Source organism: Amphiura filiformis, chromosome 3, assembly GCF_039555335.1.
Source record: "Amphiura filiformis chromosome 3, Afil_fr2py, whole genome shotgun sequence".
Lineage (NCBI taxonomy): Eukaryota > Metazoa > Echinodermata > Ophiuroidea > Amphilepidida > Amphiuridae > Amphiura > Amphiura filiformis.
In genome coordinates, this window is record NC_092630.1 from 39,327,988 (window position 1) to 39,348,000 (window position 20,013).

At 39.4% G+C, this 20,013-nt stretch overlaps 1 protein-coding gene across 1 annotated transcript; it reads left to right on the plus strand.

Annotated features, from left to right (window-relative positions):
- Nucleotides 1–6,404: 6,404 nt before the first annotated feature.
- On the plus strand, nt 6,405–12,353 carry LOC140147689 (crt homolog 1-like). Its single transcript, XM_072169455.1, has 5 exons — nt 6,405–6,950; nt 7,651–7,959; nt 9,924–10,150; nt 10,491–10,586; nt 11,846–12,353. The coding sequence occupies exons 1-5, from the start codon at nt 6,692–6,694 to the stop codon at nt 12,236–12,238; spliced, it is 1,284 nt and encodes a 427-aa protein (XP_072025556.1). The 5' UTR covers nt 6,405–6,691; the 3' UTR covers nt 12,239–12,353.
- The last annotated feature ends 7,660 nt before the right edge of the window (nt 12,354–20,013 follow it).

Sequence of the window (20,013 nt, forward strand, 5' to 3'; positions counted from 1 at the left end):
ATTGAAATAAAGAGAATGACTAATACAACAACCAAGGATTACTTTTTTGCCAGAATTCCCTTTTTTATCAATTCAAAATTTCCGCACTTTTATTTACCGTCAGGAATTTGGCAATATATGGCAAGTCCTCATTTTATTGACCTACCGTATTTTCCAACTATAATCAAAATGTTTGGATTGGATTGGATATCAATATTTTAAACACGGATTATTAATTTTCATTGCACGGATTTTTATTCTCACTGCACAAACGTGTCAGGAGGTACGTTGAAGTAGCCCCATGCAGTCGGGCAGATGGATAGAGACAGGAAGAGAGAGAGAGAGGAGATCGGAGAGAGACAGAGAGGGAATGAAAGGGTGAGATGGCCAGAAGAGAGGGAGTAAGAAGAGAATGTGAGGGGGAGAGAACAATGATGGGGGAGATGTCCATTCCTCCATCTCCATGTTGAGATAATGGCAATTATTAAATTTCAACCTACCATCTTCCATGTATGTAACTTGGAATCCCGGCCCATGTCCCGACAAGAAGCCTGTCGACCAACCACTCATAGTTTTCGACATTTTGGCAAATTCACATGAATTCAGTTAGCAACCCGGTAAAAATTTAGCTTCAGCGCAGTGCCACCTTTTGAAGAAATATATAGCGCCTAATTATAAAGCCATATCAACAAGGGAAAGGGAAAATCAACAAGGGAAAATCCAGCTATTCATGGGTTGTGCTGATGCAGGTATTTACATTGCCTGAATTCAAGAACATCGTCTCATTAAACCAAGCCCAACTGATGAACTTTGGTCAGACGATAGGAACTGGGTTTTAATATTCAGTCTTGCTACCAAGCAAAGGCACGGAGGAGTGGGTCTGGTCATGTCCAAGCACATTCACAGATGTCTTAAGAGTGCTGAAGTTGTTTTCGAGAGCATACTATTTGTAACATTCCATGGTAACACTCAGCTTAGCATCACTATTGTATATGCACCCACTGAGTGCTCAACATCTTCTGACAAGGAGGAATTCTATTCATCTCTATCTAACCACTTGGATGGTATGAAAAGGCACAACATCCATCTCATCCTCGGCGATATTAATGCCAGAATAGGAACAGATACTCATCTTTCTCATCCTTGGGTCATTGGTCCATACTGCTACCATGATTCAACTAATGACAATGGTGAGCGTCTGGTCAACACTTGCCAGGAGTACAATCTCAGACCGGCCCAGATGAGATTCCTCCAACCCAGGAACCGTCTCTGGATCAACGCATGCACAGTTAGATCACATTCTAATAAACAGCAGTGGGTAAATTCCCTCCGTAACTGTCGAGCATACAACTCAGTAGAAGTGGACTCCGATCATCGTATTGTGAGCGTCCGTCTAGCTGCCAGTCTGCGAACTAGTAAATGAAAACCTTGCAAGAGACCAAAATTCAAATGGAAGGAGTTGCAAGATCCTGATACAAAGGAGGAATATCAGCTGGAGCTATCAAACAGATTCTAGGTCTTGAGCATGGATGATGCCACACCCATCTCTGATGGGTATGAGACCTTCGAAACAGCGGTTCGTGAAGTTGCTGAGAAAGTTTTGGAAATCAAGAGCCATGCGGACTGTCAAGTTGGGTATCACATGCAACCATCAGACTTAAACATGAAAGGGATGAGGCCAAAAAGTGGTACTCCATTTCAAAGTCTCGTCAAGCTAGAGAAAGATGGAGGAACTTGAACACCAGCCTTAACAACTCTTATGAATCTGATGAGCTTGCTACCCTCAATAAGCAGATGGAACCTGGAAAATCATACACTCGCTTTCTGGGAAGAACTCAAGGAAAGGGGTGAAAGTCAAAAAGAGAGATGGATCAGATGGACTGCTTGAGGAATGGAATGAATATTTTAGCTCACGCCTTAACAACGACAGTGGCACAGCAGCTTCAGAACTTCCTGCACCAGCTGTTGAAGATCTTCATATTATCACTGATCCCCCAACTCGTGAAGAAGTAGTCGAAGCAATATCAGCCATGAAGACCACATGGCAGCAGCATTGGACTGTGCTATATCTGCTGAAGCACTTCAGGGATGAGGGGATAGCATGATTAATATGATTATCGAATTCTGTATGGAAGTGTTCTCAACGCTGACACCGCCACGTCAATGGGTCACAAATTTAATCATTCCTCTACCAAAGAAAGGCGACCTCTCTCTCATGACAAACTACCGTGATATTTCGATTATGTCCATTGCCGCAAAAAAATCCGACCTCACATTGATCCTTTACTGAGAAGCAACCAGGCTGGCTTTAGATCAGGTCGCAGCTGTGCTCAGCTCAGCAAATACACATTTTCTCTTGACAGTCACTTCTGTGGACTTCAAAAAAGCCTTCGACTCCATCAATAGGTCCGTCATGTTTTCAGTTCTGCGGTACTATGGAATACTAAAGTTTGTGGTCAGTGCCATCCAGGTGCTCTACAAGGATTCCAATAGTGCCGTTATGGTAGATAGAAGTATGTCAGAGCCTTTCCAAGTACCAACCGGAGTCCTTTAGGGTGATGTGTTGGTACCATTCCTGTTCATTATCCTGGGAGACTATAAAGAAATCAACTTCTGGAATTGACGCTGGAATTGTTACCTTCCCACGTCGGTCAAGCAGGTATCCTGCTAGGATGCTGAATGATCTGGATTTTATATTACCCTGTTGGAATCTTCCATAGCCCGGGCCCAGTCACAGTTTAGGACTGCAACTGCAGCAGCAGATCTAGGCCTTGTCATCAGCGCGCCTAAGACAGAATATATGGCTGCAAACCTGTTACGCCCGACCAGCACTTGAAGTCTATTGGTAGTAACATCAACCATGTCACAGACTTCAAGTACTTGGGTTCCAAGATGGGCTCTAGTGTTGGAGACCTAAAAAGACGAAACGCACTAGCCTGGGCAGCTTTCTGAAAACTGGAACGCCTTTGGAGAAGCCCGTCCCTGCCAATCGAAACAAAAATCAAGCTGTTTGAGACAACGTGTGTTACTGTCTTTCTGTAGGGGTGCGAGTCATGGGTAATCACCAAGGACGTGGAAAACAAGATCAATGCCTTTGCAACATTTTGCTACAGAGTCATGTTAAACATCAAGCGTGTGGATCGGTTTCCAAATGAAACTATCTACAATCTGACCAACACTACTCCACTGGTTGCCAGAGTCAAGACTCATCAAATCAAATTTCTCGGCCATATACTGCGTCTTGAAGACGGCGCGCCTGTGAGCCCCCATGTCACAAGGGAAAAAGCGGTAAATCGCACATTATTTCACATTATTTGCACATTATTTGCAGAATCTCCCTCTTTTTCAGATTATAAGCTTACTTAACAGAAATTGTGGGAAATTTTGGCGAACTTAGCGTTTTTGAGCGATTTTGCTCGTTTTACCGCTTTTTCCCTTGTGTCATGGGGCCTGTATCACCCGCCATACACCAAATTTTTTGAAGGGGAAAAATGCATTGGGGGGGGGGGGGTCAAAAAAAATACAATGTTTGAAATTGCCCATACTTTCAACCCCTGCAATTTTAAGGCAGTCAATATATAAGATATTGCCCAATTTGAATTCCAAAATGTGGCTTTACCACAGGGTTCAATGGGAGAATTCAAACTTTAAATGGCTTTTTCCGGAATTTCAAGTGCTTTTTTCCTCTGGCGTCAAAAAATTAGAATTGATTCCTGATCAAAGTTTCGCAACGAGAACGCGCATATTACTTAGGGCTTTCGAAAGAAGCGGGAAATTTAAATTTGCTCCACAGGTTCCAAAGTACACAATGTGCTTACACTCAGTGATTTACCAGCCTACCTTGTATGTCCTATGTGTTAAATGCAGCCAATGGGCTGTTCCAGTTAAAATCCTTACACCCTCTAGATGGAGGTCATGACGTCAATCTTGCACAGAGGAGCGTAAAAAAAAGCGGGAAATTTAAATCAAATTTGCTCCACAGCTCCAAAGTACACAATGTGCTGACACTGTGATTTACCAGCATACCTTGTATGTCCTATGTGTTAAATGCAGCCAATGGGCTGTTCCAGTTAAAATCCTTACACCCTCTAGATGGAGGTCATGACGTCAATCTTGCACACAGGAGTGTAGATATCAAATATGGTCACCCATTCAGGCAACTCCATTTGATATTCACACTCCCTGTGTGGAAGATGTCTTGCCGGGTGGGGAGTATGGAATTCAAATGGAATAGCCCAACATTTCTTCTTTTGTAGGATTTGAAGGATTTCAATATTTAAGTCTGTTCCAGATCATGATTTTACATTTGAAATCACTCGCCTTTAAAAAAAAAAAAAAAATCTGCGGGGGGGTAGGTGGGGGGGGGCTGAAAATTTGAAACGTTCAAAATCACTCATATTTTTAACCACTGGAATGTCAAGGTAGCCAATGTGTAGCATATAGCTCAATTTGGACTCGTATACTTGTATATTTTGCATAGGGTTCCATGTAAAATTAAAACTTCAAATGCATTTTTCTGGAATTCCAAGTGCTTTTTCCTCTGGCGTCAAAAAATTAGAATTGGTTCCGGATCAAAGTTTCGCAACGAGAACGCGCATATTACTTAGGGCTTTCGAGATAAAAAAAAAAAAAAAAAAAAAGCCGCAAAAATTGAAATCGATATTTTGCTCCACAGGCTGTGTGTGTACTGTACATACTCAATGTGTAGCTGATACAGTGAAATTTGACTGCCACACTCTTGCAGCCAATGGGCTATTCCATTTGACATGCATACACCCCTAGATGGAGGTCATGACCTCAATCGCGCACACAGGGGTGTAGATATCAAATGGAATCGCCTATTCAGGTAACTTCATTTGAAATTCACACTCCCTGTGTGGAAGATTAAGGGCATGTCTTCCATAGGGGTGTATGGATTTTAACTGGAATAGCCCAATGGTTTAATCACCTGTTTGAGTTCTGCATGTAAAATCATCTGCAAGTAAGAAGCCCCCATGTCACAAGGGAAAAAGCGGTAAATCGCACATTATTTCACATTATTTGCAGAATCTCCCCTCTTTTTTCAGATTATAAGCTTACTTAACAGAAATTGTGGGAAATTTTGGCGAACTTAGCGTATTTGAGCGATTTTGCTCGTTTTACCGCTTTTTCCCTTGTGTCATGGGGCCTCCTGTGAAAGAATATGCCCTTTATATTCCACCACATGGGAAGAGGAAACCGGGACGGCTGCGCACACTGTACTTACAGTATGTTCAGCACCTCCTGTGAGATACTGAAGGGATGCTGCATCCAATCAAAATTGTTTCGCTTGCCCAAGATCGCAATAGTTGGAGAAAGCTAGCCTTGTAGTCGCATGCTCCGCAGCCGACTGATGATGATAATGAAAGCTACTTTGCGTGAATATTGGACAATTGGACAACGTGGAACTTAAAGACGACCCTTGATCCTTTGACAGATAATACTGACACCTATCCCCGGCACCTGTCTACGTATCGGTCGAGCTTTTGACAAATACCTCCATATTATTAAACAACTGACCACACACACTGCTGACAGGACTGTTGTTGTTGTTTTCTAAATCCCCTTCATTTCTTTCATGTTTGGTAGCTTTTGGTGTGGTTCAGCTTGGTTCATATTCTGGAGGGATTTAGGATTTTGAAATTACCTGTTTTTAAAGCCTAAATGGCTTCTGCTAGCTGCTTTCTTTGGGGTATGCTCACAGCTCCCATAATACGCCCTTAAAATCAACTCCGCTTGTGGACTCATTGTAGGCCTATACAATCCCTTAGAGCAGTATTGTATATTCATAAGATATCAGTATCATTATTCTCATAATTATATTTATAATATGAACGGTAAAGATAAATGTCTTGTGTGTTGTTCGATATTCTATCAACAAGCTGAAGTGAAAATAAAAGAAATATTTTTCCAAATACTTTGATTTTATATTTATTTAATAAAGCAGTGATTTTACACTGCCTAACTAAAATGAATAAATAAATTATTGTCTGTTGACCGTGTTTTGTCGTATAGGTCTATGCAAACAAATCAAAGGTCTTTTTTGTAAATGTCTATCGTTCATGGTCGCCGATCGTAAGCTGGTACAGTCAAGACATATGTAAGTACAACAATAAGATTTGTTCTCACCCATTGATATTATATTACTAACATCTTCCAAAACATGGTTTCTCCGATATAGAAGGGAGCTGAAGGGAATGGAAAGTGTAGACTTTGTGATACATGAATGATAAGAGCAATACAGGTTCATATGAATTGCAGTGTTCGTAGTAATTCTTCGCAGCAATATTAATAAGATTTAAGCATTAGTTCAATATCCTATGATTGTTTATCGTCCGTTATGGCCTTTTTAGGCCACAATTTTTCTTTATTTAAACCATCGTGGAAATGTTATTATTCATTACATGAAAACCAAAGTGACACGTAAAATATATGGACAGATTGCTTTCAGGCCGGATAGGCTACCCTAGGTGCAGCCTGTCCTGAGGACTAGTTGCTTTTTGGTTGTAGGTTATTTTACACACTGTACATCTTATTATAGCTTATTATTTTGACATTTGAAAGATGCTTTAATAATTATTGTACGTTATAACCTACAGAAACTTGGTTTATGTCGCTATCTTGACGACGCGTCAGCGGTGTGTCTCGTTTGTCACTTGTGACAGTAACTGATATATAATTGGTGTCCATAAAAATGGCTTCCGAGTCTTCAGATTCAGAGAAACAGTCTTTGCTGAAAGCAGATGATGGGACCTACTATTCCATTGCATCATCTGTGAGAGACCACAGACAAACTCCCCGCCAAATTCCTATCGATGATCGAACCAACTTTGTGTTTCATCTACGTGGAGGGAGAATTTTGACGTTTGGACGCACAAAATTCAACATTTTTCTGAGCGTGATAACGGTTCTAACCAATGTCATGATGGTTGTGTCTCTTCCACTCTTCTCCGGTATGTTACATATTACCTTTTTTGTTAATGTTGTAAGGTTACTGCTTAGGAAAACAAAATTATACGTAGGGCCTATGTCTGTTAGAATTGGTTATTTGAATGCAACTATATAGATGGCTTTCTCGAAATGATTCCTATATACATGATCTGCTCCAGAGCATGCTATGTAAACCATGAAATGATATTGCAGTTCACTAACAATTACAACCAATCATATATCTTTAAACCCGTCCAAACTACACTGCAAAAACTTGGGTGTTAAAGTTAACACCGGTTGGAGTCAATAGAGTGTTTTGGTGTTATTGTTATACCTTCCAGGTGTCAAAAATGACACAAAGAGTGTAAAAATAACACCCTTGGGTTGCGGTCCTCTATTGAGGCCAACCGGTTATATTTTTAACACCCGAGTTTTTGCAGTGTAGTCCTTCGAGAAGGACCTCGGCTAAGGGGCAATTCTTACCGAATTCCGGTCTCGCTATGTAGGTCCAAACTCATTCTAACATAATTCACTCTCACTACGATTGTAGGTCTATTCCATGGATGAGGCAAGTGAGGTAAAGCGTCTTGCCTAAGTTCACATTCTGCACAACACTTTAGCGGCGCGGTGCAGGGATTCAAACCCGCGACCTTGAGCTACCCGACGCTTATCAGTCGTTTTATGTGTAAATATTACCCATAATGAAATCTTTTTACACTATAGGAACTGTGGATGAGCATAACGATGAATACCCTGTCATCTTCTTCACCGCAATATGGTTTCCAGTCTTCTTCTTTGGACTGGTTCTCTTACAAAAATATGTATCTCCATCGTCGATAAAATGGCGCTCAATGGCGGGAAATTTTCACAGTCAAAGTATTAATCTCTTCGTGGGATTTTTGAATTGCATCAACGGTATACTGGTAGTGTATGCAAGTGATCCAAGCCGTACGTCACCGGCTTTGCAAGCCTTGCTCAGCACTTCAGTCATCCCATTTACCGTGATATGCCGGTATATATTTCTTCGAAAAGGTAAGTCGTATAACAACAATATCTACATCTAATTATACCGTAAAAGATTCGCGTAATCATGGTAATGGCGCTTATGGGCTCCCTTGACATAATTGGAATTTCAGGCACAAGATGTTCAAGTGTCCTCCCGTAAAAAATCCCACTATACCAGCAAAATAAGGGTAGCTTGTGGTACTCTGCAAATCCCAGAGCTCTGGTCTTGAAAACATCTGTAGATGAGCTTAGATGGAGAGTCGAATAGGCTACCTGTTGAGGAAGCGAGTTACATATTATGTCTATATAGACGGAGCCCTTCATCATAGTAGTTCGGGATTTTGTGATGTGGAAGCGCCTGCTGTTGCCTCTGGTAGTTGTTTCTAATGGCTTCAGCTGGGTTTGAGGGATGCCGATCAGCCCATTTGTGATTCTGTGCATCATGGTGACTTTAGACACAGCACGTCGATGATGAAGGAATCCCAGTTAAGCTCATCCAGCATTGCGGAGACACTGCTCTTTTTACTGTAGTCATTCATGACGAAGCGAGCTGCTTGTCGTTGGATGGATTCAACTTTGATGATGTTGCGCTGAGTGTGTGGATCCCAAACACAGCTGGCACACTCTGCTATTGGTCTGACGAAGGCGTTGTAGCACTTGACTTTACGCAGGTTACAACGCAGGAATCCAACGGCACACGAGGCTTTCTTGGTGATGGTGTCAACTTGCTTATTCCAAGACAGGTTGAACACCAACTTACTTAGCAAATAGAACAGCTTGGAGAGGATGGCAATGAATGTTGTATGTATGCTTCCCAGGATTGCGACGTTTGGTTATGTGCAGAACCTGGCACATGTCAGGGTGAAACTCCATTAACTAAGTCTTTTTCCACTCTTGGAGCATGTCAAGATCTTGCTGGAGTTGAATGGCATCGACGGCATTTCTAATGATCCTGTAGGTAAATAACCCTGTCATCTGCAAACAAGGTAAGTGATGACTTGTTGGAGATGCACTCAGGGAGGTCGTTGACGAAGGCCAGAAATAGGAGTGGTCCTAGCACCGTTCCCTGAGGTACTCCGGATGATACAGCGGTTTGGACAGATGTTGCTCTTTCCTGGATTACTTTCTGGTCTCTTTCTTTCAAGATGTTTCCAATTCAGTATCGAAGTTACGTAATGTTACTATGTCAACGGGATCACGCGCTAGAGTAATGAACCACGATCGAAATGATCACCACATAAAGTATATGGCACTCGAAGGCATACCAAAGTAGCGTGATCCGGTAACCAAGAGAATTACGTAACCACTTCGATGCTGAATACAGTCAAGGAGGCTACCGCGGATTCCGTAATGATGTAGTTTGTGTAAGAGGTGTTGATGAGGGACTTTGTCAAAAGCCTTAGAGAAGTCTAACAGGATGACATCTGTTTGGAGCCCAGCGTCAATTGCAAGCGATGTCGTCGAATCCGTGCTGGATGTCAAAGTGTCGAATCATCACGGAGCTGTGGATGACATGCTCCAGAAGCTTGCAGCAGATGGACGTCAGTGATATCGGGCGATTGCTGGTTTGTTTCTATCATCTTTTTTGAAGACATTTCAGGTTTGAACTATTTCAGGTTCTGCATACAGTACAGCTTAAGAACTTTTTTTAGGTTCTACTTGGAGCCTTTCTCGAAGAGTATGCATACGAATCGCCTACTATAACCAAAATGTACGAAAGCTTTGCGTATAGTGACTTACCAAATTAAAACAAACCACCATGGTCATACGTACAGTTGCGTACACCAAAAATGTCCATGTTCAATAAGTTCAACGCTTTTGAAAAGTTTTGTAATTGATTTTAATTGCTTTTTAATCATATTAGTTTGTTTAATTTATTTATTTTGTTTAATTGTTTTTGTTTAATTGTTTTTATTTGTTTATGTTGGTTGGTTTAATTTCGTTTTATTTCTATTTGTATTAATGATTGATTTTTCATTTCATATTTATAGGAGTCAGCGTGGCACGTCTGGCATGTACTGGAATCGTTCTTATAGGTCTCTTCATTTCATTGGAACCAGAGATTTTTAACATCAAAACTGGTGATTCATCTGGCGTGGATCTGGAAAAAAGTGACGCTGAAATATCGTCATCTGTGTGGCCATTTATATTTGTTCTTGGCTTTCTACCGTTGGGAATATTAAACACTTTCATCGAGAAACAGTTGAAAAAGGATGAGGTAAATGCAACACAGTACTCCCTATTCCAGAAAGTACAGCACTAATATTGTTGGATTAAAAAATTATATGCCATTTTCATCAAATAACTTTTATTCTGTAGCCAAGATTTAAGAGTATAACCATGGGTATAATTTCAATATCCTGGCACATAAGATAACAGAGATGTGATGATGGAGGTAGAACTTTTGAATGACCTCGTATGTTTAAAATGTGGATTTTGTTTAAAGTTTGAATTAAAAGGGCTTAACCTTCATAAGTTTTATTGCTATAAATATATATAATTGCTATTATAACTGACACTGTTCTTTGCCTTCATATTTTCATTTCTTATTCTCGCAGACCGAATCGTTAGTGTTTCTGTCATGGGTGCAGTTTTTCAGCTCCATCTGTATTGGGCTGTTTTTCTTTACCGATTTCATTCCTGGCTTTGGAGCGGTAAGATTTTATGATTCGATTCTGGATACCATATTGTTACCCCAATCTACCTTAAACTAAGTTTGTATTTTCACTTCATAACCTGAGCTCCCCAATGATTATCTATAAAAAAAAAAACCCGCATAGGCACAACGCCTAGAAGTTGATCCACAAGCCTCAGCACACTTTACAGCGCTATATCCGTGTGATGTGCCCACATAACAGGTTGTCATATAGATGCAATACATATGCCAAGGGTCAATGAGTCACATAACATCACCTAGTGTAATTATGTAATCGCTAGAAAGAGATCTTCGCCTTATATATCGATCGTCAAATGTTGACAGTCGCTATACATAGGGTATGCTACAGACAATGTTTGACCAAACACGTGTGAAATATTACATATTTTTAAGGCGCTTCCAAGCTAATGCCATATGAATCAAATTAAAACTGGCTTAAGGGATCTAAAATGAGCGTTTATTGCGTTTCGACAGTATTTTTGTGGGACATGAGAGCACCTCAGACCTATCGAATTGCATTCTGAATACGAAGCATGTCTTTCTGATATCAAATAATTTTCATTTTTGAAAATCACAATATAATACAAATTTTATGACAAATTATAAAAAATTGATATTTTTCAAATTTTTGATATATAACAGTCCTCGAAGTAAATTATATAAATCTAATGATATATTCTTAAAGTGTATGTAGCAGGGAGGAAAAGCCGACGGTCAATTGAAAATGTTGACCTTTCATATTGAAGATATGGATTTTTTCCCAAAAGACCTATTTTTTTTTGGTGTTTTGGGAAAAAATCCATATCTTCAATACGAAAGGTCAAAATTTTCAATTGATCGTCGGCTTTTCATCCCACCTACATACACTTTAAGTACAAATCATCAGATTTAGAAAGTTTACTTCAAGTACTGTTAAATATCAAAAATATCAATTTTAATGATTTGCCATAAAATGTGTATTAAATTGCGAATTTCAAAAATCAAAATTATTTGATATCAGAATGACATTCTTCGTATTCAGAATGCAATTCGATATGTCTGATGTGCTCTAATGTCCCAAAATAAATACTGTCCAAACGTTCATACCCCAGCCCTTAAGTCTACATATATTTAAAACAATGTCGTACGTTGATCAATGAATTCAAAGATCTAGAATTTTTATTATTTATCATTTTTAATTTATTATTATATACTACGATGACTGCTGACGATAGAAAATTAGAAACCATTATAACTCATGTTTTAAATTTTGTTTAGGCTGGTACCTGGGACCAATTTACAGAAAACATGAAATACGGAGCCAGATGCATGTATGGTCAAGACGAAACGGGTACCTGTGTCAATGCTGTGGCTGCCCATTGGGTGTTTGTGATATCATACAGTTTAGCAAATCTTATGGTTTTTGTACTAGTCCGTTTCGCAGAAGGTGCAGTCTACCTGGTAGTAGTTCAGGCCATTACTACGCCACTGGGATCGTTGTTCTTCACATTCTTCAAACCAGAACCTTTCCGATGGGATCCAGAGTTTAATATTACAGTAGCGTTTAGGTTAGCTGGTCTTTGCATTATTGTACCAGCTGTCGTGTTTTATAACTACTTTGGAGAACTTGAAAAGCGTCGAGCTGCAAGAAGAGCAGCTTCTATCAATTAGAAATATAATTACGTAGCTAAGGTTTTGAATACCGTAGTTTGCTATACAGTATTTTTTACTCGAGAATCATTCCATCTTTCCATCTTGACCCAATGATGACAAAATACAATCAAAATACAATTTAACGCAAAAAATCCAATAGGACGGCTCTCACATTCCTGAGGAACTTCACGCATGAATTCTATAGGCCTATAACAATTATCTAAAGTTATCATGTATACTCTCATATTGTAAATCAGTGAAGGAAAAAAAAACATATTGTATATGAATTTATGGGTAAGTATTCGTTATCAATATCAGCTTTGCCTTTTCAGATTTCTACATTAGAACTATTATATTCGTCTTTTGGGGATGTGTCTTGCCTGAGAACAAATTTGACGTTACTGTAGAAGTCACGTCTGCGTGTGTACTGTGTAAGTCACTTTAGTACTAAATGAAATACATTCAGAAAGACGTGTCCAACCATATGTATGTCTTCATGTAAGACACTTTCAAGATGAAGACGTGTCATTGAAGCCAGTTTTGTTTCTTGGTTATATCAACCTGGTACATATCAACCAAATATAAATATAAATCAATATGATAAGTCAAAGAGGGCGAGAACAACCAGCTAACTGATACGTGTTTCCATGGTTACTGCAGATTATGAGTGCACACCAGTAAATACAAGTCTCCTACACCCTGGGAGGAAAAAATCAGTGTTTCAAACGAGGAAACGTGCAATACGACTAAATTAAATGCATTAGAAAAGGCTTAAAACCCAACTATTAGGCCCTGATTCATATTTAATCCTCATTTAGGCCTGGGAAATAGATTGTCTGTGAAAAATGAGCAGGATCTGACTTTTTATTACAATTTGGCTAAACTTTCAAAATGTGTTACATTTCAGAAACACCAAGCTATTCGTGAGGTGGTGTACGCTGTATGGGCTATAGGGTGATCTAGTCGGCATTTTTCTGGAAAAAAATGCTGGACTCCGTATATAATTTCTACAATATATGACTTCATCTGACCTTCGACTTGCAGAAAGGGTAAGTTTTGAAGAACTGAGTCGCTCTGGAGTCAAGAAAATGACGTTTTCCTGGACCCTGTTTGTACAGAAAGTCAATGGGAGCTATTTACTGGTGTGCACCCTTATACATTATGATTAGCTCTACAAACTCGTTGCGTAATAGACTATTTCAATCTGGGCATGTACAAACGGTCAACGTATTAGGGAGGAGCCGGGGAAAGAGTTTCAACCAACCAGCCCCTACCCCTACCCGCTGGTTAAGCGCACTAAAGCCCAATGTTTGTTGAACAGTATGGTCATGATGCAGTCATGTCTACAGTCAGTCTACTCTGAAGTACAAAGTACGGGCGCGGACGCATACAATGTGCCGACTTTGAAGGCACGCATACCTGCAGCAGAGACACAGCACTGCGCACTGTTTACCCCCTATATACGCGCGCGTTGTCACTTTCTACTTCAGAGTGGACAGACTGTAAAGTAGAATTCACCACGACCTTTGCAGGACTTAAACCCCATTAAAAGCTATTAAACCAAGATAACACTAGGTTAAATCCACACTACACATGTTTCTGTTTTACCTGTGCGGTATTGCAATGAACTGGTATTATAGTTTCAGTTGGGTAACCGATTATAAAGCAAACGCAAGGTAACAATACTATGTGGGCCTTTGTTCACGAAATGAGACAATAGTCTGCTTATTGTTAACCAGCATTCTTGAAAATGAGAAACATAATGGTTGTTGACTTAACACGGTTAAATAATTTCTTCATATATTTGTGTTATCTGTCGTTTACATATCCTGCCTAAAACACAAAAGTGCGAATATTTCCAAACACCTAAATTAGCTAAAAATTTAGGACATGTTACAAAACTATATTTTCTAGAATTTCAGAGAATACTTTAAATATTGGCCGGTTATTTTTCACACAGTGACGTTAACTACGCAATATTCTATACTTCTAACATACACTATTTGTAGAGGTCACGCGTCAATGGTGAGAGCACTGTGTATTGTGTATAGGAAAACGGACAGTAACTGCAGTATGTTCAATTCCGCCAATGACTCCACTTCTACTAGTTGCAGCTTGGCCGCTATGGTTATATACCACCGTGGTTATTACGTTTACAACACAAAAATCATGTGTCAGCATGGTCAGAACTACCATCACCATGCACCACTGCCATCGCCGCTACCCCCACTATCCCCACTACCCATGTCCGCATCCGCTTCCGTAGTAGTAGTAGGATAATCTATTGTCTTTGTTGAAATGACGGTATCTGAGTGAAAACCATATTACAATAGGTCATTAATGTGTATTCGTAATTATTGTCTTATAACATGAGAACATCCGCGATCAGAGCAACAGATCTGTCCTAACCTCCTCCAACATTCCTTGATTGCAGAACGTCCCAGAAAAGTCATCCATTTCCATAGCCCAAATCATGGCACCTCCTAGAAATCTGGCTCTTATGAAGTCAACCTAAATGAATTAATTGAAAATTATGTGGCGCAACCTTAACGCTTAACACAATAATAATAACACTTCAAGCGTATGACAGAATCGTGGACATCAGCAGGCTGATCAGTGTTTAATACTCAGTTTTGATAGGTGAAGCGTCAACCGGTATCAGAACCAGAGAGACTAGTCCGTATTCATCATATTCATTGTGAAACTGTTATGCTCTGCTTGTTCAGTGTCCATTTGTTGTCTTACGCTATGGAATAGAGTAAGACAGTAGAATCACCCTTGTGTTTGAGGCCCGTGGGGGTGTGGGGGTGGGTGTGTGTGTGTGTGTGGGGGGGGTGTGTTATATAAACTACATGTAGACTTGGGGGGAGTACCCTGAGCAAGCACTTGGTACCCCCTTAGCCTCCCTGGCCAGGGTTATGGCGAAGATCAACGGTGGATCTAGCGCGCCAACATCAGGAGTTAGCATCGGTAGTGGAGGTGGATGAGTTACGACGACCTCCAAAGTCAACGACAGTCCACTGGCGGATGAACTGAGGAGAAGGGAAATGATGGTCATCATTAGTCCACCCTGTAAAAGGCAATGTCGAACCACTATAGTATTAGCCTAGAGGTAGAGTGGGACACAGTGGGTCGGTCGTGTAGTTTGGTGCGCTAGGTTATCGGTCGGAAGGTTGTAAGATCATGAGCCTTCTAATTTCTATATTACGCTATGGAATAGAGTATAAAGACAGTAGAATCTATCCCACTCATTGTTGCCCTAAACGTGCAGACACCACAGTGGGTGCATAGTGTGCCGTGGTTCGGAGAGTCACGTAAAATGGCGGTCCCGTGTACCAGACGAGCAATATCTGGACATGTAAAAGTTGCTCTGTTCATCGTCATATCCCACCCATTGACCGTCACCGTAGGCTTAAGGAACCCCTCGATCTAGATCAAACACTCTCGTGTAACCACTTGACAACTTTTGACATATCTTTAAAAAAGAAAATAATGCGTTATTGGTTTTATTTTATATGTTTTATAGGTTCTTTATAGGTACTGAAGATATTTTTATGGCGACTTAAGGGCTGGGGTATGAACGTTTGGACAGTATTTATTTTGGGACATTAGAGCACATCAGACATATCGAATTGCATTCTGAATACGAAGAATGTCATTCTGATATCAGATAATTTTGATTTTTGAAATTCGCAATTTAATACACATTTTATGGCAAATCATTAAAATTGATATTTTTGATATTTAACAGTACTTGAAGTAAACTTTATAAATCTGATGATTTATATTTAAAGTGTATGTAGGTGGGATGAAAAGCCGACGATTAATTGAAAATTTTGACCTTTCGTATTGAAGATATGGATTTTCTTCCCAAAACACCAAAAAAAATAGGTCTTTTGGGGAAAAAAATCCATATCTTCAATATGAAAGGTCAAAATTTTCAATTGACCGTCGGCTTTTCCTCCCTGCTACATACACTTTAAGAATATAGCATTAGATTTATATAATTTACTTCGAGGACTGTTATATATCAAAAATTTGAAAAATATCAAATTTTTATAATTTGTCATAAAATTTGTATTATATTGTGATTTTCAAAAATGAAAATTATTTGATATCAGAAAGACATGCTTCGTATTCAGAATGTGCTCCGTATTCAGAGGTGCTCTCATGTCCCACAAAAAATACTGTCGAAACGCAATAAACGCTCATTTAAGGGTTATAACCTCTGAAGGTATTTCATTTATACACCAAATAGAGATAATTTATGAGTGCGTCCGCTCCCCATCACCCCCTGATAATCAGAAAAACATCTGCCATTATGAAGAAGTTCTTTTTTTTTTTCAAAGTTGTGTAAATGATGTTCTTTTGAGATTAATTTGTTAATGTTCTCACCCGAGAACTCGAATCCAATCATTTAATATAATGTGTTATATGCATTTTGTGTAAAGTAGCTTTATGCTTTGTATTAACGTTCATGTTAAAGGTTTACGGTAATAGCGTTATTTTAAAGCTTTTTAACATATGTTTAACAACACTTTTAATGTTTAAATTGTCTTGATATCAGTGTGAAAGGCAATTGTGATGAAATAATGCACCTACCTCATAATGAGCCCAATAACCGTTCTCCTTAGTATAAGTTGCTGGTATTGCTTCACTTGCAGGTGCAAAGATGCCAGTTTATGATCCAGTGAGAGTGAAGCTCCTGCCGTAAGTACCGATACCCAATGTCAACTTATTCGGTGGTCAGCCTCCCTCGAGCCATCTGTCAACTGCATATTCCTGTAAAATGTTGATTGCAACAATGAAAAACATTTTCACTGATATTTTCAAGTTTTTGGTATAATTTTTTTTGTAAAATATTTTTCGCAGGCAATACCAAAGTTAGCGAGTACTTACCACCAGCCTTTTAGTATCATCAACGTTATCGTCAGGTACACTGTGAAGGGCCATATGATGTCCCGTTTTGAAGTCGTTGTGCGTATATAGATCATATGCCATCAGATTTAAGAAATCAACAGCCCTGCATGGACAAAAGCGCTTAAATACGATCTAATTGAATTGTGTTCTTTATTTCAAATTGAGATGCCCATTGTTGTAGTATGAAACTTCTTCATTCTCGTCAGATTAATAGTGCGTTTTCTAGATCAGGATTTCAACCCGGGGTCTCTGAATCTCTAGACCATCAGCTACCAACCCATAATAGTATACGCATATAGGGGGCTATATAGGAGATGATATTTTACCACTTGTTTATATTATACTTCCACGTTGAAAACCAAGAGTGCGGGAAATGGGGTTTTAATAAAATGTCAATTTCAAAAACCCACATTCTATTTCCACGGCCTACATTTCACAAAATGTTGTTATCGATTTGCCATGAAGTACTCAAAAGTTTGCAACACCTTTGTTTGCCATACTCGTGGACTTCTCACCTCTTATAGTTTCAGCGAATGCCAATGCTCTATTTTGAAGCTCTAGGAAATTAAGTTTATACATCTATACGCCGTAGAAGTGACGTAGTTAATCGGATTATCTACACCATATCAATAGATGAATACAATTTTGACTATATCGCCCTGCACTACAACATTCACGCGGTACTGATGCATTGAACCATAGATGACAAAGAAAGGCTGATCACTCGCACCTGTAAGATAAGTATCTTTGAAAAGAGCGGTATTGTATTAAAGCTATGTTTGCAGACATACACAGATGATTAGTGTAATCTTCTTTTAGTGCAGGGCGATCTATTCAAAAATTGTATTCATCTATTGCTATGGTAGTTAATCCGATTATGACGTCACTTCTACGGCGTATACTCCTGAAATCAGTCGACCCAAAATTAAACAAGACTTACTCAGATATGGCCGCAATATCAAATCCAGCATCGATGTGGGAATACGCCGCCGGTACAGCAGCACTCAGAAGTAGACGAGATTTCCAAGAACACTGAGCTTCACCTTGGAAAGCAGCTTGCAATTTCTATGATTAATTTTAAGCAAAATATTAATTTTTAACATTAAGAACATATATATGGTTTTGACCTTTAAATAATATTAATGGTTAAACCTCGACAAAAAAACTCGCAACATTTTTGGCGGAATTGGACAGTTGACAATCGAAGGGCGTAAAAATGATTGAACATTTCTCTAAGTGGCTCATCAAGTGCGTTTTGTGGTGTACCTTTATAAACGAAGCATGGCGGTAATAATAGCTATTTACCAGTGGGTATGAAACCCGGGGAAAACAAAGTAACGAAGAGTAATAATGATTGAACATTTCTCTAAGTGGCATCATTTGTTTTGTTTTTTCTGCTTAGTTCTACATGAATGTATGAAAGAGAATTGTATTTTATTAGATAAATTAAGAAACTTAGGCTAAGGTTAAGGGGGTGTTTGTTCAGGCCTTTTTGGCCTTCTGAGCATCTCCTCATTCAACATGCCGAAAAGCTGCCCCGTGTCAATATCAAGGATACATTTTCTCACTTTCCATCTGCACATATAGATGACTAACTTTGACGAGCTCATCGACGGACTCATGGGATGTGTCACATGATAACTTTGGTACCCTAGCCACTACGCAACTGCAATTAGTTTTTAGTATCAATCGTCCAAGAATAAGGTTTTTGGACTTCATAAAAAATTCCGACCCTGGGGTCCTGCAGGATTTGCACCTGGCTTTGCTGGATATTGGATACCGTCATCAGCTGGATCCAGTTGCTCAATAAACGTTATTGGCCTTCGTTTTGACAAATTGCAACTCCGAATGCGATTGAGAAGCCGAAGTCCCGATTATTTTTCTCGAAGGCTCCGTATTAGCCCCGGGGTATGAGCACACACATCTTCCTAGTTGTATTCTTGTCTTGTTTTGTTTTAAATAATATTCCAAAAGGATCCATAATAGGAGAGGGTTACCGACGGCTCGCTCTACCACCATCTCCGGCCTACGCCAAGCAAGAATTACCATTTGGATATCAGGAAATGCCATTTCGTAATACTTGCGTCTTGACACTCCTCGGTACGATTTGCTGTAGCATTTTTGGGTAACGGGAAAGACTAACTGATTCCAGTGTCTAACACCACTGAGGCATTTCGCTATATCTACTTCGCGTATATCATCATGATTCGGCCCACTGGCCTCTCACAGTTCCATTCAGATAATACCACTGGACCAAGATGTTTAAGAATCAACATGAAAATCAATTGGCAATGTGCGTGCAAGTTGCATACCTTTCCCTAGATGGATCGCTTTCCTTTACAGAGGTTCACACAAATTGTTCCCGTCATTGATCCCATTAGCATATTTACAAATGTACAAAATTCTAAAAATTAAATTTAACTCCTTTCCCTACATACGGCTCGCAGTGCATGTTATACGCACGTACATGTATTAGAGTAATGGATACATATCCAAAATGGTTTGCTGAGCTCAGCCAAGTTTTGCTGCCTTCACTAACAGTTCAACTTTGCTAGGGCCTTCGATGCTAACAAGTGAACAGTATACCAGTTTGCTGATGCACCCATAGTGGGTAGGAGAACATGAAAACTAATATGAGATACTGTATTAAGATCACATATTAAGTATCATGTGAGAGTATACTCTTGTACTCCAGAAGACAGGATCACATATTAATGTGCGACATTGACACCATAGAATATAAAAACTAGTAATTTGATAAGTTAAAATAAGATTTTTAACGGAATAAATCTAAATAATATGATTATGCAGTTTATTCCGTTAAATATTTACCCATAATTTCCCTCATTCTTCAGGCCCTGCCCTCTATCGGG

Excerpts from the sequence above, each read along its gene's own strand:
- LOC140147689 (XM_072169455.1), top strand. The coding sequence starts at position 6,692 with ATGGCTTCCGAGTCTTCAGATTCAGAGAAACAGTCTTTGCTGAAAGCA. Across the intron at positions 7,960-9,923 it reads GTATATATTTCTTCGAAAAG|GAGTCAGCGTGGCACGTCTG; the intron begins GTAAGTCGTATA and ends TCATATTTATAG. Across the intron at positions 10,151-10,490 it reads AACAGTTGAAAAAGGATGAG|ACCGAATCGTTAGTGTTTCT; the intron begins GTAAATGCAACA and ends TTATTCTCGCAG.